The 18912-nt window shown below is 32.5% G+C and overlaps 1 protein-coding gene across 1 annotated transcript in view; it reads left to right on the top strand.

Moving 5' to 3' along the window:
• LOC130443126 (CKLF-like MARVEL transmembrane domain-containing protein 4) overlaps window positions 1–18912 on the top strand; it is a 60703-nt gene continuing 41791 nt past the window's right edge. Inside the window, exon 1 of the mRNA XM_056777605.1 lies at window positions 1–366. Coding sequence (XP_056633583.1) covers window positions 193–366 — 174 coding nt within the window. The 5' untranslated portion in view covers window positions 1–192. The remainder of the gene's footprint in view (window positions 367–18912) is intronic.

Genomic DNA, 18912 nt, shown 5'->3' with positions numbered 1-18912 from the left:
CGCGGTCGTCCGCTACCTTTTGAATTGTTTCTTGTCGTTCTTTTTAACAAGTTTGAAATCCCGCAACTCTCCGTGACAACGCGACTCGCGCTATTTCAGGTGTTTGTGTAAAAAATAAACGGGAAAAGGAGAACATATTTCGACGAATCGGAAAAAATTTATTTCGTTTAGAGTAGTGAAAATTTTTGCCTAATGATGACGGAAACAGTGGTCAATGTGCAAGAAGCACCCAATAACAACGCAACTAAACCGCAACCTGGCGGTGGAGCTCCAAGGCAAGGGACAAACGAATCGCCCGTGGGTTGGATAAAAATTAATATCGAATATTTCAAAACTACCCCTGGAATTTTGAAATTAGTTGAATTCGTAAGTAAAAGTATTTCAAAATATAAAATAGTTGGGTTCATTTTTGTTCCATAGCTTCAAACAAATTACAATATTGATTTGCATAACATTTCGCAAAATTAGAAATAGTAAATTTCACGATTTTTGTTTTCATATTGCGTTTTGATTGATTGGTACCCATTATTTATTTCGCTGGTACCTATCTTATATTAGTACTCTATAATTTGACTAGAATCGAGAAACGTTTTTTACGTGTTGCCAACTTAAATATATTCACATTTTATCAATAATATATGTAAATATATATAGCTTGAATTTATATAGGAGTATCTACTATTTTGTCATAAATTGTCTACGTGAATGAACATCTTTACATATAGGGTGTGGCATTATTACTAGGAAGTCCAATTACTCAATTGTTATATGAGATGGGATTGTATATTTTTAGACTCTGTATTAGATTTTGCAATGTTATACAGGGTAGTTTAAATAGTACATAAGCAATAACTTCACTTCTTTGTAGTATTATAGACGTTTGATCAACAAATTTTAGATCTTTACAGCTGAAGAAATTTGAACATAAACTTTTGTTGTTTAAAATGTAGCTTGTCGCCAATAAGTTTTGTTAACATGTAAAAAGTAATTGGTACTTGAGGAGGAGACGATATAAACAGGCATTAATGAAGATTTCGAGAAGATAAAAAAGAAGACGTAGTAGAAGCAATTAATATATTTCAACTAAGAAAAGCGCGAGGAAGAGCCAATCTAATTGCCAACATGATGAAATATACGAATGAAAAGGGAATAAATAAACTAATAGAATTACTTAACGAGGTAATACGTAAGAAAAAAATATCGGAAGAAAGAAATTGTAGAAACTTCCGAGGTACAGCAATAAAAAGCATAGCAGCAAAAATAATGACTAGAATGAAGGAGAGAAGAATAAGAAATAAGATGTGTTTTGGCCTTTGACCACATCAGGAGAGAAGATATATTTAAAATACTTGAATATAGATATGAAGTGATATAGAGCTGATGAGATTAGCTATGATAGAAACAAAAATAATGATAATGTTTCGAGCAAATAACAAAGAATTTACCTTGAAGATAAGTGTTAAACAAGGATGTGTAATAAGCCCACTATTATTCTCACTACTATAAGATAAAACAATAAAAAGAGCAGATGAAAAAAATTAATACAAGGGCTTGGAACCAACATTTATAATTGAATTGATATTTGTAGATGATTTTGCTATTATTAACGAAATTCGAAGAGGATCTATAAGATAACCTAGAAATATTAAATACGGAAAGGAATAAAATGATTATAGAACTAAGTACCAATAAAACTGAGAGTATGGTAATAGTAAGAGAAGGTGAAGTGCATAAAATATCTAGGTTCAATTATAGTATGAGTAATAAAAAACTGACAGGAAATAAAAGGAGAACTAGAAACATTGCAATTGAAGGATCATTCTTTGGGAACAAGAAATAAAAAAGAAATTGTGGAAAAAGCAGCGAGGCCTACAATGCTGAACAGCTGTGAGACATGGACATTGAATAAATAAAAGAAGAAAGTAGACAAAAACTGAAGATAAAAGTTGGAGTTAGAGATGAAATATATGGAGTAAAATTGAGATAGATGCCGGATTCCCGAAAACAGAATACCAAAAAGAAAGTTTTAATACAAAATAGTAGGTAAAAATTATAGAGGGAGACCTAGAAAAACATGAAACATGTGAAAAAAGCAGCAAAAACAAAGGGGATGAAATGGACAGGAATAGAAGATCAAAAAAAAAAGATAGAAAGGCTTTAAGAAAAAAGTATATGTCATAATCCCGTATCAAACAGCGATACACCTCACGGTAACCTGGAAAGTGGAAAGAGAAATATGTACTTGTCAACTTTATGGTATATCATAATTCCTTAAGCATCCATTATACCTAAATGTATTAGTTCTTTGTGATTTTCCTCATGCAAATAGACCAGTTAGCATTGTATGACCTCGACAATTGAGTTTATACATGACAAATGATATTTACAAAATTTAAGACAACAACAAAAATGCTACTCATAGCAAATGTCGCTCAAATCCTAGTTCCGAAAATCGTATAAACTTTGCTGTCTTGAGAGATACCTACAAGCAAACCATAAATGCTTGCAAAGGACGAATTAATGAGAGAATGAAAAGCAAACTTTTCAACTGCCCAATTGGATCAAGGTCTTTCTAGTCTGTAACAAAAGCGATCTGCCGAGGCTTTGGTAAATCAACAAATTCTCCATTGACTGAAGAAGATGGGTCAATTCCAGTGATAAAAATAATAAAGCGGACTTGTTGGGTCGCTTGTTTGCTTCAAATTCAACACTTGATTTGCGAGGAAGAGAATTTCGACATCGAGAAGGCTTGAACATCCATTATGTGACTGACCTAGATGGAATACCACCAATCGTGTTAAAGATTTGCACAGCTAAACTCTAACAGGTCCTCTATGCAAACTATTTTCTCTATCATATGGAAGAGTTCTCTTCCCTGTAAATTGGAAAATTACTCGGGTTACTCAGTGAACATCAATACGGCTTCCGTAAACATAGATCAACCGGGGAAGAAAGAAATACGTGGAACAGGATTTGGAATTACAACCTTCTAAATAAATTAAGATCATACGATTTGTCGTCCTCATTTATCGTAACTTTCTCAAAGACCGATCCATCCAGGTCGCTATCGATAGATATATCTCAGAAAGGTTTGAGGTCAACGCTGATGTTCCCCAGAGATGCAATTTGTCACTACTCTCTTCCTGTACATCAACGATCTACTCGACAAAACTGCAAATCCGATCTATAGTTTTACCGACGATAGCACACTGGTTTCGTGGTTGCTCACAAAAGCTCACAAAAGCTTTGAGCCCTCTTCAAGACCAAAAACCTATATACTTCGCAACAGCTTCTAATTATCTGATTCGTTAATTACTACCAAGCCAAAAGCCCTTTCGAGCTATCCAACATAATCCCACCTAAAGCAATATTTGCCTTCTGGATAGCCAGTGACTCATAAACACCGAGTTCGCGTGAAGACTCCTAAAACGTCAATTTTTTGGGACTTCTGTCTTTGTAGAAGTGCAAGTCTGTGGAATCAGCTACCAAGTCATGTGTTTCACGTCACTACAGAAGTTCAAGATCAATATCCACAGGCATCACCACACGGAAGGTACCACTCGAATCATTCGAGGGTTTACCTTGTTTTGCTTGCTTTTCACATAAAAATAAACAACCAATAATCTCATTACAATCTCTTTTATACTGAATACTATCATATTATATAAATACTAACGTTTAACATTTAGGTAGAACGTACGAAATGGAAAGTAATGATTTGAAAATAAATCTACAGGAACTATTCAAAATGGCTTTTATTTACATAGATGATTAATTCCATTCAAATTGTGCTGTAGACATGGGCGTTGTCTATTTCGGTTGTTGGCTATCAAATTAACATTAAAAACGGTACATATGTCATCGTATCACGCTCATAAATTGATGAAACTTTCCAGCATAGGCTAAATTTAGAAGAATTAAATATTTTGAAAAGCAAACAATGGGGTTGTTGACAATCAAATAATAGTACTGTCCCAAAATTTGACGATAATTTAGCATTACATACTTTTTTTGAGGCAACATCTGTTGGTCCGAATGCACAACAAATATGTTCGTTTCAGACCTCGAAATATATTAAGCTTCGTCGCTTGAAGAGCGAACGGCAGATATTTTTGATATCGTCGAAAGATATTGTGAATACCGTGCATATTTTTCACTGAAATACTCTATATTAAATCAAAGATACTAGAAAAAAAAATGTAAGACCATGTTATATCTGAAAATTGGTAATTAAATAGATGCCATTTACTTAATTTTGTTTTCTACGTTGTAAATTTCATTTGGTAAATAAACAGTTAGTTGTATGTGAGAATATGCCGTCAATTTGTTGGGCGCTTATAAATTTTTTTCAAAGTTAATTAATGTTAATTTATACGTAATAAATAAATAATTAATGTCCCGCTGACCTCAATATTACTAGGACAGGTTTTAAATGCGATCATACAGTTAACGCAGTCAAAATGGACATCCGGTAACCGGGACGTCATAAATAAATACAAGGTACGTCAAAATTCCATCGATAACAAAATAATTATATAGAGTGTAGCAGAAAATAGAAAACATTTACACTTGAATATGTTTTGTGTACGTTATCAATCATGCATTCGTTTTTTAAACTTGATACTAATAGAAAAATCACAAATTATATGAAGGTTGTTTGAAAGTTTTGTGACGTATGTGAAAACGTCCAATTCTATTGAGAATTTCTTCCTCTTCTTCTTGAGGTTAGGAAGGCCTTAGCTGCCAGGACTATTCGGCTATGATTTATGTTTTGTTTTATTTATACTGTAGGTTTGTTTTATGTTTGTATAATGTAATGTTTAAAGCACTTGAAAATTTTAAGATAAATCCGATGTTTTCACTGCTTGAAAATTTAAACAGTATATGAAAATTTATCTTCTGCAAGTGAAACTTTGAGGTTAGGAAACAGGAAAAAGTCGCAGGGGGAAAGATCTGGTAAATATTATACACACGATTTACAAACACAATTGGGGACTTAGAATTCACATTTTTATCTAAGAGCATCCCAAAATACTCAGAATAGGTATTTCTATTTTCTACAATCAATATTTTTGCGTAGATAGCAAAAATATTCTGGATTTTTCGATTTATATATATATATGCTGGAACGATACAAATTAAAACAAAGTAACTTATGGTTTTTAAGAAAATGTGACGGTAAATTTGACAAAAACAAGTCATAAATGAAAATTATAAACCACAAAATACGCGAAAGCAGACTAAAAATTAAATTTTGTAAACTAGTGTTATCAAATATGCTGAATTAATCAACATAATGGAATTAACTTCAACTTTTTTTTGTTAAATTTACCGCTAGAATATCTATTTATATTCTAAAAATACTTGTATGTTATACAAATATTTTGGCGCAACCATCTTTATTTAAAACAATCGCAAATATTTACTTATTTCTACAGAGATTCACTCTGTAAATAGTGATGTCATTTGAAATTTTACAGCTTTCATATATGTGAAAAATAGTTTTAAGAGCCAGATAATATTGTATCTATTATAAAAATGAGAATCATCACAAAAACGGATTTTTGCAAATTGTGTATTTGATTAAAATGCATCTCATCTCTCTAAAATGGAATACTGTGTAAAAATATATTAAATATACAAGATTTTATCTGCAAACATGTTTATAGTTGTTATTTCATAACTCAACAAGGTCGTCTACCTCTCATAATATAATTTTAAACATTCAATAATTTTTCTCTATAATTACCTGGTATATTATGTACATACATACAAATATTGAAAATATATTTCTTCAACACTGCTAATGTAACGGATTTGATTGCCAATACGATATTATTTATTATTGATTACCGTTGCAACCATATCTTGGTAGATGATTGAATTTATTGTACAGTGTGTCCGTTCATGAAGTAACGATATTCTAAATATTTTAATAAACTTCTTAGACATTCTCATATGTTTTTCTTGATAAATCGTGTTGATTTTTGATCTGTTTATATGAAATTTTTTATCTAAAGAGATCTAAAATCAAGATAATTTATCAAGAAAAAAAATATTTAAATATAAACTAAAGGGGAAACACACATCACACAATAAGTCATGGGATTAATTGAGAAAACAGATTTTTTTGCCAAAAATCGATTTTATTCATCAATGTTCAAGAGCAATACAATCATTCTAGCGCTTCTCTAACTTCTCGATGCCGTGCTTGTAGAAGAATTTGTCTTTTGCCTCAAAGATGCTTCAGTTTCAGAAATTGCTTCTTCATTTGAGTTGAATTTCTTACTGGCAAACATTTTTTTTTGATCAGCGAATAGCCAGTACTAACTGGGGGTAAGATCTGGACTATACGGTGGATGAGGATGTAACTCGTTCAATTTAACCATTGTTGCCATCGACTTGTGATTCGGTACATTGTCTTGATGAAACAGTGATTTTTGTCTTCGACATATGAGGCCGTTTTCCCTTGATTTTTGTATTAAAACGATCCTATAACTCTATGTAGAATTCGCTATTGATTGTTTCTCTTTTTTGGAGAAAGTCTATGAACAATATTCCATTCGCATCCCAAAACTACTGAAGCCATAACCTTCCCAGCTAACTTTTGTGCCTTTGGACGCTTGGGACGTGGTTTACCGGCTGCAGTCCACTTAGATGATGATCGGTTAGATTCCGGAGTGAGGTGATGGATCCATGTTTCATCCATTGTCACATATCCACGCAAAAAATATGATTTATTACGTATAAACATGGCCAAACACTGCTCTGAATCATCAACACTTTGTTGTTTTTGATCGGCTATGAATGAACGCGGCACACACTTTGAAAAAAGCTTTCTCATGTTCAAATGTTCATGCGTAAATGTAAACACACTGCCTCAGCTATCTTACGCCATTTCAATTCAAGATTAGATATCGTCAAGTTGTGATGTTTTCTGGAGTCACCACGTCAATTGGACGACCAGAACGTTCATCATCATCGGTGTCTGTACGACAACGTTTGAAGTCAGCAAACCGATAACAAATGGTTTTTTTCGATGAAGCAGAGTTCCGATAAGTCTTTTGAAGCCATTGCTGAGCTTGCATACTATTTTTTCGATGATCAATTAACACACGAAATTGTTTGGAATCCATTGGTTTAAAAATAACAAATATTGCTTCACTTAAATGGCTGTCACTTTGTGCTGACTAAGCAAAATATCATGAAATTTTGCACATAGTCTTTTGAAAATTGGTATGTCATAAACGTCATATGGATTTGACAACGATAGAACCATCTGTGTGTCAGTCACACGACTTATAAAGTGATGTAATTGTTTTAAGTTTTGTTCCGATAACCGTTTTTTTAAATACATTTTATGTGCTCACTAAAAATTTATATCTCTCGAGGTTTTGGTTGTAACAATAAAAATGGGCTTATTCAAAAGGCCACAATTTTGTCTACCACCTATATTCAAAACAAAGTGTTCAAATTTCCATAATTTTAATAAAATGTGAATTACGAAAATCGACAATGGATTGAATTACAGATTAAGTTTTGTTTCCTTTTGGAAAAGTGTCAAATCCTGTTAAAACCTGTTAAAAAAAAACAAGAAGTATCCATTTAAAATCACTAAAATATAATAATAATTTTCGTACGTCCCCGTGAAAAGCATTGAACAAATTTGCAAATAATGCGAAAAAGTCAAATTTTTATAACTCTTGACTGATGAACCAAAAGAAAATAGTGATTCTATTTGCTTGGAATTGAAATCGCCAAAATTGTTAATGGAGATGGATGTTGGTTTTATGGAAATAACCCTAAACAAACATGCAAGAAAGGTTCTCAAGGTCGTGGTCATTTTTTTATCGATTTCAAGGGAATACATACTCATCAGAGATCGTTCCAAGAAATCTAAATTCTACTGAAAAATTGACCAACGGCTTCTTTATTATGACAAATCGCCCTACCCATGGAAATACGAAAAGGATCGACCAAACACTTGAACCGTAAAAAGAAGTCTGAATTATGATTATCTTATGGTAAGATATAACAGAGAGTAGTCGACATTTCAAGAATATATAGATTAAGTTTACTGAAAGAGTTGATTAGGCTTCACCTGCTCTGTCTGATCCAACGAATAAATAAAAATACAAATAAATATGGATTGCCCAATTTTTCCCATTTGACTATTTTTATGTACGAGAGAGTAATAAAACCTACTTACAAATCCAAAATTAAAATAAATTTACCTTAGCTAGTACAAATTTTAGTGCTTTTATTGGACTACAACCATAGGCTGTACAGAACTGTAGAAAAAGGTATGGACTGGTGACTGGTCGAACGAACAGTTCATCATTATATTACTCTCTCATCAATAAAAATAGGCTGTAACAAGAATGTTGTTATTTATATATTAGGATTTCTAGTAGAATAACTTTATATTGTCATCATGAATAAAATGGATGCATTATAAATGTTGTGTTAGCGGAGAATCGTCAAGATGCTGAAGACTGTACTTACCAGTAATTGAGATATACTCAGACAGCTGAATAAGAATCATAAATATTATAAAAACAGGAAAGGTTCGTTATTTTGGGCATATAATGGGCATATGTTGCAAAAATCTATCGTGGCTACGATACATTATAAATTGGAGCGGTCTGGAAGTAGAACAATTATTCCGAGTAGCGACAGATAGGCCTCAATTCAACCAAATTGTCATGAAGATAGCCCACGTAAAATGGCTATTGGTATATTATAATCAGAGCGATTGAATTGGTAACCCCACGCACAATATTTTTGTTGTGTACTTCTATTGAGTAAACCTAATAAGCTTTGGAAAGATAAATAGAAAGAGATGTAATGAAGTTGTTGTAACACTTGAGGAGTAATTGAAAGAGAAAAAATTCTTATTCTCTAGAAGAAAAATGTACTAAAAAGGGAACATTTTGATATCATTTCTGATATTAAAATATTAAATCTATGAATCTTCTGGTAATGGGGATAAATGGTTTATTATCCAAGGGCAGTGCTCTGTTATTTATAATAAAATAATTTACTGTATTCTTCAATCATACCTCGTATTTACTTTTATATTCGCTCTACTGCTGCTGCATAAGAAAAACCGTGTTGGTCGGTTCAATTTTCAATTACTAGACAATGAAAAATGATTTAGCCTAGAAAATTGTTAATAATAATAATACCACACTTTTAATACGTTCAACCTTGTCTTTATAGGCGCAGTACAGCCGAGAATGTTTTTATTCTATATCACCTTTACCTAAAACATAAACTGAAAAAAATATTTTTTGGACTGTTATTAATTTATATAATAATTGTGCAACTGTTTTCGACCACTTCTAGTATCTATGAACAAACAATTTGAGTTATAATAACTCATTACAATCGAATCATTGTTATTTAGGGAAGTAATTTACCAAAGAAAAAAGAAAATACATAATGTAATACAAAAATTAAAACACGTTCACCTCCAGTCTCTGAAGATGTAAACTTCGTTATCGAAACACATTTCTGACAGGGTAATTGTGAGTGTTGGTGTAGAGGTAGCGCAGGATTTAGTACCTCAAGTTTGATTTTAAATAATACATTTTCTGCAAATAATGTGGAGGGAAAAAACTGATAACTATAAGATGTTTGCTTTTTCAGTTTCTCAGTAGGTTTTTTAAATAATCATTTCAAACATTGTATACAAATGTACCAGATTATCGTAGTGTTATTTTTCGTAACCGATAACCCGAATAATTATAACAAAATATTCGTATGTTAATTTTGTCACAATAAAGTGATATCTTCTCATTATGCAGACATTTTTTGCGGTTTCAGTTTTTATATATGTTAAATAATAGTTTTAAAGAAAAACGTACTACGCTGTATTTTCTAAGAAATTTTTACTCAGGGCAAACACGTCGTAAACTCTAGCAGCAATCTTATCCATTATGCGGCGATCCCATGAACCTTGATGGAATTGTTTTATCTTTCCACAGCGCAATACCATAGGTTGTCTGGAAATTTATGTAAATAACTACATACACTTTAACACCACTATTTGTTAGATATTCTGTTGCATTTTGCTTACCAAATAGTACGAAGGTTGCTATTTGGAGTTTGGAGATACATAAATAGAAACAAAACATGCGAATTGAACGCATCAACCGCTTTTGGGCGTTGAAATAGGTTGACAACGCAATTTATTTTTGATCTGCGGGAATTAGAAGAAATCGTCGGGTGTCAGACGAAGACGTGCTTTAACTGATCAAAAACGTTTTTATTGGAACTGATGTGTGAGGGCTCGCAATGTCGTGGTGGAGAATGATTGCTCTTCTGCGATTGGTTTCCTTGATTTTTTCGAACACTTCTGGCAAATAAAGGCTGGTGTACCATTCAGAATTGACTCCTCTAATGGAACGGTGGCGAGATGTCTAGTTATTCCGGAAAAACAGGCGACCATTTGCTTCTAATGGCTTCGTGCGAGAATAATTTTTGTTGGATTTGGATATTCAGTCGATTGTTGTTTAGTTCCGGATTTTTATGCCTAGATCTATGATTTCTCGCCTGTCACGATCTTATAGATGTCTTTTTCCAGCACTTCTTTGCACCAATCGACACGAGCTTTCTTTGAGCGATTGTTAAATTATGCGGTAACCAACGCGAACAGATCTCTTTGACAGCCAAATGTTCATGCAATATTGAATGTATACGACTGGAACTGATGACCTTCATGAAATTCATACTGTAGCGAAGTGTGAACACGATTGAATTCGGAAAACCAGCGAAACACTGTGGCTCGAGATGATGCTTCATCACCAAAAGTCGAAGCGAGTTAATCGGCACTCTGCTTTTTGTTTAATTCACGTCGAAAGTCATTGTTAGCGATTTAATTCCACTTTTTGGCCAAGGTGAATGTTTCAAGTATCTGTAAACAACTCAATTAGCATTCGTATGACAACATGTCCTGAGTACGTTCACCATTAAAAATGTCAAACTTTATGATCAATGTCAGATTTGACATATTCACATCAGTGTTGCCATATCTCAAGATTTAAGTAGAAGTCCTCGTACTTTATTATGTACTAGCAAATATATTTTCTACAACTGATACAAAACTTGTTCATGCTTGAAGTAAATACACATTTCGATACAGTTAGAATATGCGGTTGCTTGGTTCATACCTTTTATTTTGACAGTACAATAATGGTAGTTTTCTTTGGCTCTCCCGATATCGTAGATATTTCAGATGCAAGATTTTGCATTCCAAAATATCAGTCATTACTATATACCACTACTCCTAAGCTTTTTTATTTCCTAGATAATATATTCTTTACAACTAATACAAAAATAGTCAATGCTTGAAGTAAATACAGGTTGTGGTACGGTTTCACTATGTGATGGCTTAACGGATAGTACGTTTGGATAAACTTGAGAGCGTTTTTTGTGTCGGTTACACTATCATTATTTCTGTACGTAACCTTCTTTCTTCAGGGAGATTTTGTCGGCATTAGTTAATTCATTAATAACTAATACTCAGATGGGGTGACTTATTGATATGATCCGATAAATAAACTGAATGTCTTCGTTTTGACGACAGTTATATTGATAAGAGAGCTCCCTTGTAATCTTCTATATGTTCAATTTTCATGACGATAGGCTCCCATTATACCCATGATTACTGTGCAAAACATTTTGAACTATCGCTTGTGATGACTTCGGACTTTTGACTTATCGATTGAATAATATGAATTGTCCACACGATTCAATTGATTATGTGATAGTTATAGATAAAAACATTTATTAAAAAAAAGGAATTCAAAGCAGTTCTATCTAGATTGTTCTGAAAGCAGTAGGACTCATTTTTTTTAAATATTTAGTCATGAAAATACTACAACCGATTAAAATTTTTCAATGTAGCACCATGGCAGATCATTTTTTGGTTGAACTTTTGCTCCAATGATAACACTCGCGGTATCAACTTTTCTTACACTTTTCTTTTCGCTGTTTTCTGTCACGATTTCAAATATTTGGGTTTGGGAAATGCTCATTTTATCAGCAATCATTCTGATACTCATTTTACGAGTACAATCACTGTTTATCAAATTTTCTACACGCGACCTATTTTTGTTGGTATTGCTGGTAAAGGGCATCCATTCTTTTCCTACTTTCCCTACCCATGGCAGCATCACCGTAGGTTTCCCTAATCATGTCTTGAGTCTCTTGGCCCGTTTTACCAAGCTTTACACAAAATTTTATCATGTATCGCTGCGTCAGTAAATGCACCATGTTTCTCCGTGACGAGCTGTTTCGCCAGGGTTTGACAGTACAAGCATTCTGCTATCTTCGACTACCGGGAGCTGACTGCCAATTTTTTTCCTCGTTCCCAATATCCCTCTCCTTGAATTGTGCGTGCGCAGACCGCCTCTCGTTTGCACGTTAGCTCAGAAAAAAAACCAATCCTACTACTCTCAGAACAGACTGTATATATACTATAGACAAGGTGAAGTAATTTGAGTAGTTGAGCTCTTAACTATGGTACTTGGTCCAGCTGTAATCTGACTAGTCGTGGCCTAACTGCAGCGAGTCTGAAAATATATCACGACCACAGAATCATTTAAACAATTGGTAGAAGGTGTTGGTAGAAAAAACGAATCACAAAATGTAATTTCACGAACTAAATATAAAGAATTGTGGTGAGCCATCGAGAGATAAATTCTGGAAGTGACTACATGACAGCAGTGACTATTGAGTCACAATAATTGATTGAATATATAAGATATTTGATGAGGAACATAACAGGTTGATTTATATTTTTCATGTGCTATATTTATTCTCATTTTTTAACTTGATTTTGATATATTTCAATTATAGAAATTTCCATAGAAATTATATAACGTTATAATCGTTATTTATCATAATTTATGAGAAAAAGTTGAGGTAAATTCCATTGTTTCGAAACTTATAAGGTAAAAACCAGAAGATATAAAAGAATATGTTTTTATTAATTACATAATTAAGCGTTGCTAATAAAAGAAAATGATGTCACGCATAATTAAAATAGCTGTTGAGTGATAACAATAAAGTTTAAATTAAATTTCTTTCTTAAATAAATTGCTAACAGTAATATGCATAGCTGCCGAACAGAAAGATGTGAATCTATATCTTTTTTATGACGTTGATGTTGACCACAGTCTAAAAATAATTTGGAATCATTGTCGACAAAAATTTATTGTGTAAGTGACCATGTGCAGACAATAAAAACGATTCTATTTATATAGTGGATCGTAATTTCTCGAATTATTTTTTGAGCACGCTATCAATTTTTTAAAACTCAATTTCCTTATTTGAAGATTTATATATAAAGAAAATATATGGTAGAAGTACCTGGTCTGACCTAGAGATGGCGGTAGTTGCTTGGAAAATACCACTATGTAAGGAAGTATACAATCTATACATTATATGTTTCAAGTTTGAGAACGTCACGTTGTTTAGTTTTTGTTCAGCAGCCATCAATAGTGAACGTTTTCAGTGAATTTGTAAACATGGAAAAAATTGGTCATCGTTATGTGATACAATACTTTTATTTGAAAGGCTTAGACCAAAATAAAAGCTGAACTAGATTCTACTTTGGGTGAGACTGCTTCTTCGTTATCAATAGTAAAATATTGGGTAACATAACTTAAACGAAGCCGTAATACCTGCGATATCCAGAATCGCAGTGGTCGACCAAATGAGGTGACGATTTCAAAAATGTTGAAGAAAATCCTTAAAGCGGTACTGGATGAATATCAACTGAAAGCGAGCGAGCAGCGAGAGAGCAGTAGTAGGCATTTGAAAAAAGTGCGGACATGAGACAGATGTGCGCAAGATGGGTGCGTTTGATTACAATGGAACAAGAAGTGAAGATATCTCCATCGAGTGTTTGGTAATGTTTCACAGAAATAAAGCCGAATTTATGCGCCGTTTCATAACCATGGATGAAAAGTCGATCCATCACTTCACACCCGATACAAAAGAACAATCAAAACAATGGACTGAAAGGGGAGAAACGGTTGTAAAGATGACAAAGACCGTTCCATCTACAGACAAGGTCATTGCGTCGGTTTTTTTGCATGCGCGTGTGATAATTTTCATTGACTACCTTGAAAAAGGTTAAACTATCAACGGCGAGTTTTGTACGAACTTATTGCAACGTTTGAGCGAAGAAATCAAACAAAAATGGCCCTATTTGGCTAAGAAGAAAGTATTGTTTCATCCAGACAATGTACCATCTCACACATCCGTTATGGCGATGGACAAAATTAATGAATTGAAATTTGAATTGCTACCTCATGCACCCTACTCACCAGATTTAGACTCCTCGAATTATTTTCTGTTCCCAGATTGGAAAAAATGGTTCGGTGGTGAGAGATTTTCCAACAATTAAGAGGTGATGTCGGCAGTTAATGGCTATTTTGGGGAGTTTGACTATTCTTATTGGGAAAAGTATATGGAGCTAAAAGGAGATTACGTTGACAAATGAATATATTTCTGCTAAAACGTTACTATGCGTTGTAGACGGGTGAAAGAGGGTCGAACAACGTGTTAAGTAACTCTAATTTTTTATTTCAATGAAAAAACTAGGAAAATAAAATTTTTCAAACTAAGAACCCTTTATCCGCCACTTTTATTTTGATCTCCAATCATCTTTGTTTTTGTTTTATGGGGAATTCCTCGACTATATTGTACGTTATTTTTACTTTTATTTTCTTGTCAACATTCGATAGTGTTTTTAACGCGAAATACGCATCATAGAAATTTGTCTTTCCAAATGCTTTCTTGCCGCCACTCTGCCAAATCCTTTAAATCCCAAGCAAGTTTGAGGTACATGCAGCGTCGTTTCGTGCATGACAAGATTCCTCAAGACCATCGTGAAATATTATGGCCATAAGCTTATCTTCATTATGCGCCGCTCGTATGAAGATGTAGATTGGTTTGATGAAGACGAAGTTAATGCAAGTGATTGAACAATTTCGGAACCCTCTTCGTCTTCTCTTCGGATATGAGTGATGAGGGGGAATGAGTGGCTAGCAGACCCGTGGACAGAGGAGCTGTAACACTAATCGAATTCGTTTTTTTAACCACGTAAAAATAATTATTTAAATGAGATATTTATAATAATTATTATTATAACAAATAATATTTGGTTTTCTATTATTTTTTTGCGACTACGTTTTAATTTGACGTTTTCGTTTCTAATTGCAATTTCATAGGTTAATATTAATATATTATTTCATTTTAAGAGTTTATTCGTAATAAAATAAACTGAAAAAGGAAAATTCGTGAGAAGAATATTGGCGGATGAAGCCAAAAATGTATGTAAGGAGAGGGTTGTCAGCAAAACGGCACAATTAAATGTAAGATTACTAGGAAAACTTTATAAGAACTCGGATACCATTTCAACATATTTTAAAACAAAATATGAATAAATAAAATAAGTAATATATTGCGAATAAGAAATCTCTCTTTATTATTATTACAGCAAACGCTTTTAAAAGCTATTTTAGCCGCTTTCGAGTACTTTGCCCAACATTGTGACTTTTAGATAAAAATCGTCTCTTGGGTGTTAGTGACGATTAGGGAAGAGGGTACAGAAAAATGTTACGGCGCGAAAGACCTCCGAATGGTGAAATTTGAATCTCTTTAATTATAGCAATTTCTGATTGATCTTTATGTTCCGTCTTAGACTTCCAAACATATTTAAAATAACCCTTTAATATTGCTCACGTAAATGGTCTTTAGAAAATGAATTTAAATAGTTAATAATAAACATTCAAATTATGATGCATTAAATACGACAATGTGACCCACCACTGTCCATAGTCGATACCAAACGAAATATTTTACTTAATGCAAATAATGGGACGGCTTTGTTGATATAATAAGCCGGCTTTTTCGACCTAGCGCTTTTAGGAGTATGTGTTCTTTAGTAATTTTTTGATTTTTTACTAAGTTATTTAGAATACGTACACTAGTCAAATTCTTTTATGCTTTTTATTAGCTTCCAAGTAAGAATGAAGTTCTGATTTTATTTTGTTTCTTCGTTATTTAGATTGGGTTATTATTAGTAATATTATATGCGAAATTAAGGCTTAAAGTAGTGGAAAATTGAAAAAAAAAACTATGAATTCTTTATGATGTTTTCTTTGCTTTACGAGTATAACAACTAGTATTTGTTGAAGCTTCCAACATCAAAAATCATCCGATCACACATTTAATTTCAGTTTTATAGGATTTATAAAATCTAATTTAAATCGAGGTTTTGTGAAGTAGCCAAGATTAGAAATTAGTGATAAATGAGTTTATTAATGTTTTCAAAAATGAACTTGAATGTGTTCCAGATACAATAAAATTTGATAACGTATGTCATGTTACATTTCATTCATTGTTTTATTAAGCTAAAAGGCGTAACAAATATACTTTTTTGAAAATACAAAACTAGGTTTACATACGCGTTTTCGTCATTACGAATCTTCTACTAGAGAAGCACGACAAACATTATTTATGTTAAGAAAAACATATTTATTCTGAATTATAAAACTTAACGATATAATCTAACAAATAAAAAACGGAATTAGTCAGTTATATAATCATCATATAAAAATATTCTTCTCACTTTGGGAATAGGAATACAAAAACATAATTAGAAGTAAAATTTGTTTTTATTCAGAAAGCTGCTAGAAAATAATGTAGACGGAATAAATAAAAATAAGGTTCCATTTTGACGTCGTAAGATAGTAATTATCCTTTAAGTACAGAAAAATATCCTCCCTCCACTTACAGATGGTATAAAATTGAGAAATGGTCAAATCGAATGTTTGTTTTGAAGATTTGTTGTCCTTAAAATTATTTTGAAGGTAATATACTTACATCTACATCTAAATTGGCACTATCTTAAATAATTCTGTTTTCACAGAATAAGATGAAGGCGATCATCTACACACATTTGTCAAGCTTAGATCTGAATTTTTCTGTGTAAAATAGACTACTTCACATGTTTGTTTCTACAGTAAACATAAGTCCGTGAAAATTCCATTTCGATGCAAGACTTAGTCGGGTTACTATAAGGTAGTTTTTGTTGGATTTGTCTTCGGAAACAATACACGTGCTGTGCTGTTCTTAAACAGTGATTCACAGCGATTTAATTCTATAACTTCTCGTTTATCGGAAGAGTTTCAAGAAGTAGACAAGCCAAGCGAATAGACGCGCTGCTAACATATTCCTACATGTGGTTAGGTATTCTTCCAATTGTTTAGAAATTACGACTGAACAAAATTTAGGGAAGCAAATGTATAGAATAATTGAATTTCAAATGTTAACCTTATTTTAGTCTCGTTTATGAGAATTTTCACCAGTTTAAACCTAAAACATCAGATCAAACCATAGATTTCGACTTTTTCACGATGAGAATCTCTTAACGCATGCGCAAATATACTGTAGAACCTTGATAACTTGATAACTTGAACCTCTATAGTTTCATAAAATGTTGTGTTCTCTTCCCCTCTTATTACAAAACATTTTTTACTTAAAATACGAACTTTAACGAATAATTTGGGCTTTGCAACTTCAATCATCTGTCAATGAGTGGTTTTGAATGAATTTACAAACAAAAACGGTTCTTTGTAGATAATTGTTATTGTCCATTGCTTATATATGTTTACCAAATGGCTTCATATGTAAACAATAGACTTAAGTCTAAGTACAGTAACTAATTTGCATGTATCAGTAGGTTTTAGCCTTCGTTTCGGGAGCATCTCTTTGTGAGTGAAAATGAATGAACTGAAAGCATTAATACAGAGGATGAAGTTTTTTCTTCTTTATTTAAGATTTAAAATAAAATTGATGTGAAAATTGTGAATAGTTTGAAACAAAAAAAGTTACCGACTTTTTTAAGTAGAATAAAATAAATTTTAATAAATGTGAAATAAAGTTCGTAAATACTCGTACATTTTAAGATTTAAAAGTTTCATTTGCATTAACTCGTCTATCTATATAAGTCATAAACAAAGCTCATATTCCAAAAATATAAATCAATAAAAACTCTTCAACTTGAATCCTTAGTAATTATAAAACTCTATAACTCAAATTATTTAACATTTCCTTTGGACTTCATGTTATCGAGATTCTACTAAATTTCTAAACTTATTTTGCTGACGTTACGGTCTGAAATTTTTCGTACATTTCGATACACTTCGGTTTACACGTTACCGGTGATCTGAAGGTACTTTAAACTTTAACTAAACATGAAAATGGGAATTCCAACCTAGATTTTTCAAATAGCTCACGTTTTTAGAGTTTGTCTTTTATAAAATGATAGTTGGTGAACTCGTCCATATCATCAACCTTGTCTACGCACCAAGAAAACAAAAATTTATTCGTCCTATAATTGAGAACTCTAATCAATAGAAGCATACTATTTGGATGTTGTTTATTACATTCTACCTAGCATATATACCGCTAACAGAAGGATGAAAACATGTTTTGACAGTCACGATGTAGTAAATTTCGTTTGGGTTGACAATAGTAAAAATTGCTGTTTGAATGGGCCATGTTCTAAAAGGAAACGCATTATAATATTACACGCTGTAACCAAAGACGATTTCGTGCCTAATGCTTTATTATTGTCTTCTAAAAACATTAAAAACTGTGCAGCTAATTATCACGAATATATGGCAGCAGAATTATTTGAAAAGTGGTTGAATGAACAGCTTCCACCTAACATCTCACCACAGTCAGAAAGTGTTATGCCTGAAAAAAAAAATTCCTATTCTTGTCAGCGATCGTAAAAAAGGCCCAACAAATAAAGAATTACTTACTGTTATTAAAGGTCTAAAGTTAGAGAAAATTTGATATATTGACAATTTGTGCAAAGAATAGAGT

Source organism: Diorhabda sublineata, chromosome 4 (genome assembly GCF_026230105.1).
Source record: "Diorhabda sublineata isolate icDioSubl1.1 chromosome 4, icDioSubl1.1, whole genome shotgun sequence".
NCBI classification, from domain to species: Eukaryota; Metazoa; Arthropoda; class Insecta; order Coleoptera; family Chrysomelidae; genus Diorhabda; species Diorhabda sublineata.
The sequence above is the reverse complement of the archived record's forward strand: the minus strand, read 5'-3'. Positions and strand labels throughout refer to the sequence as shown.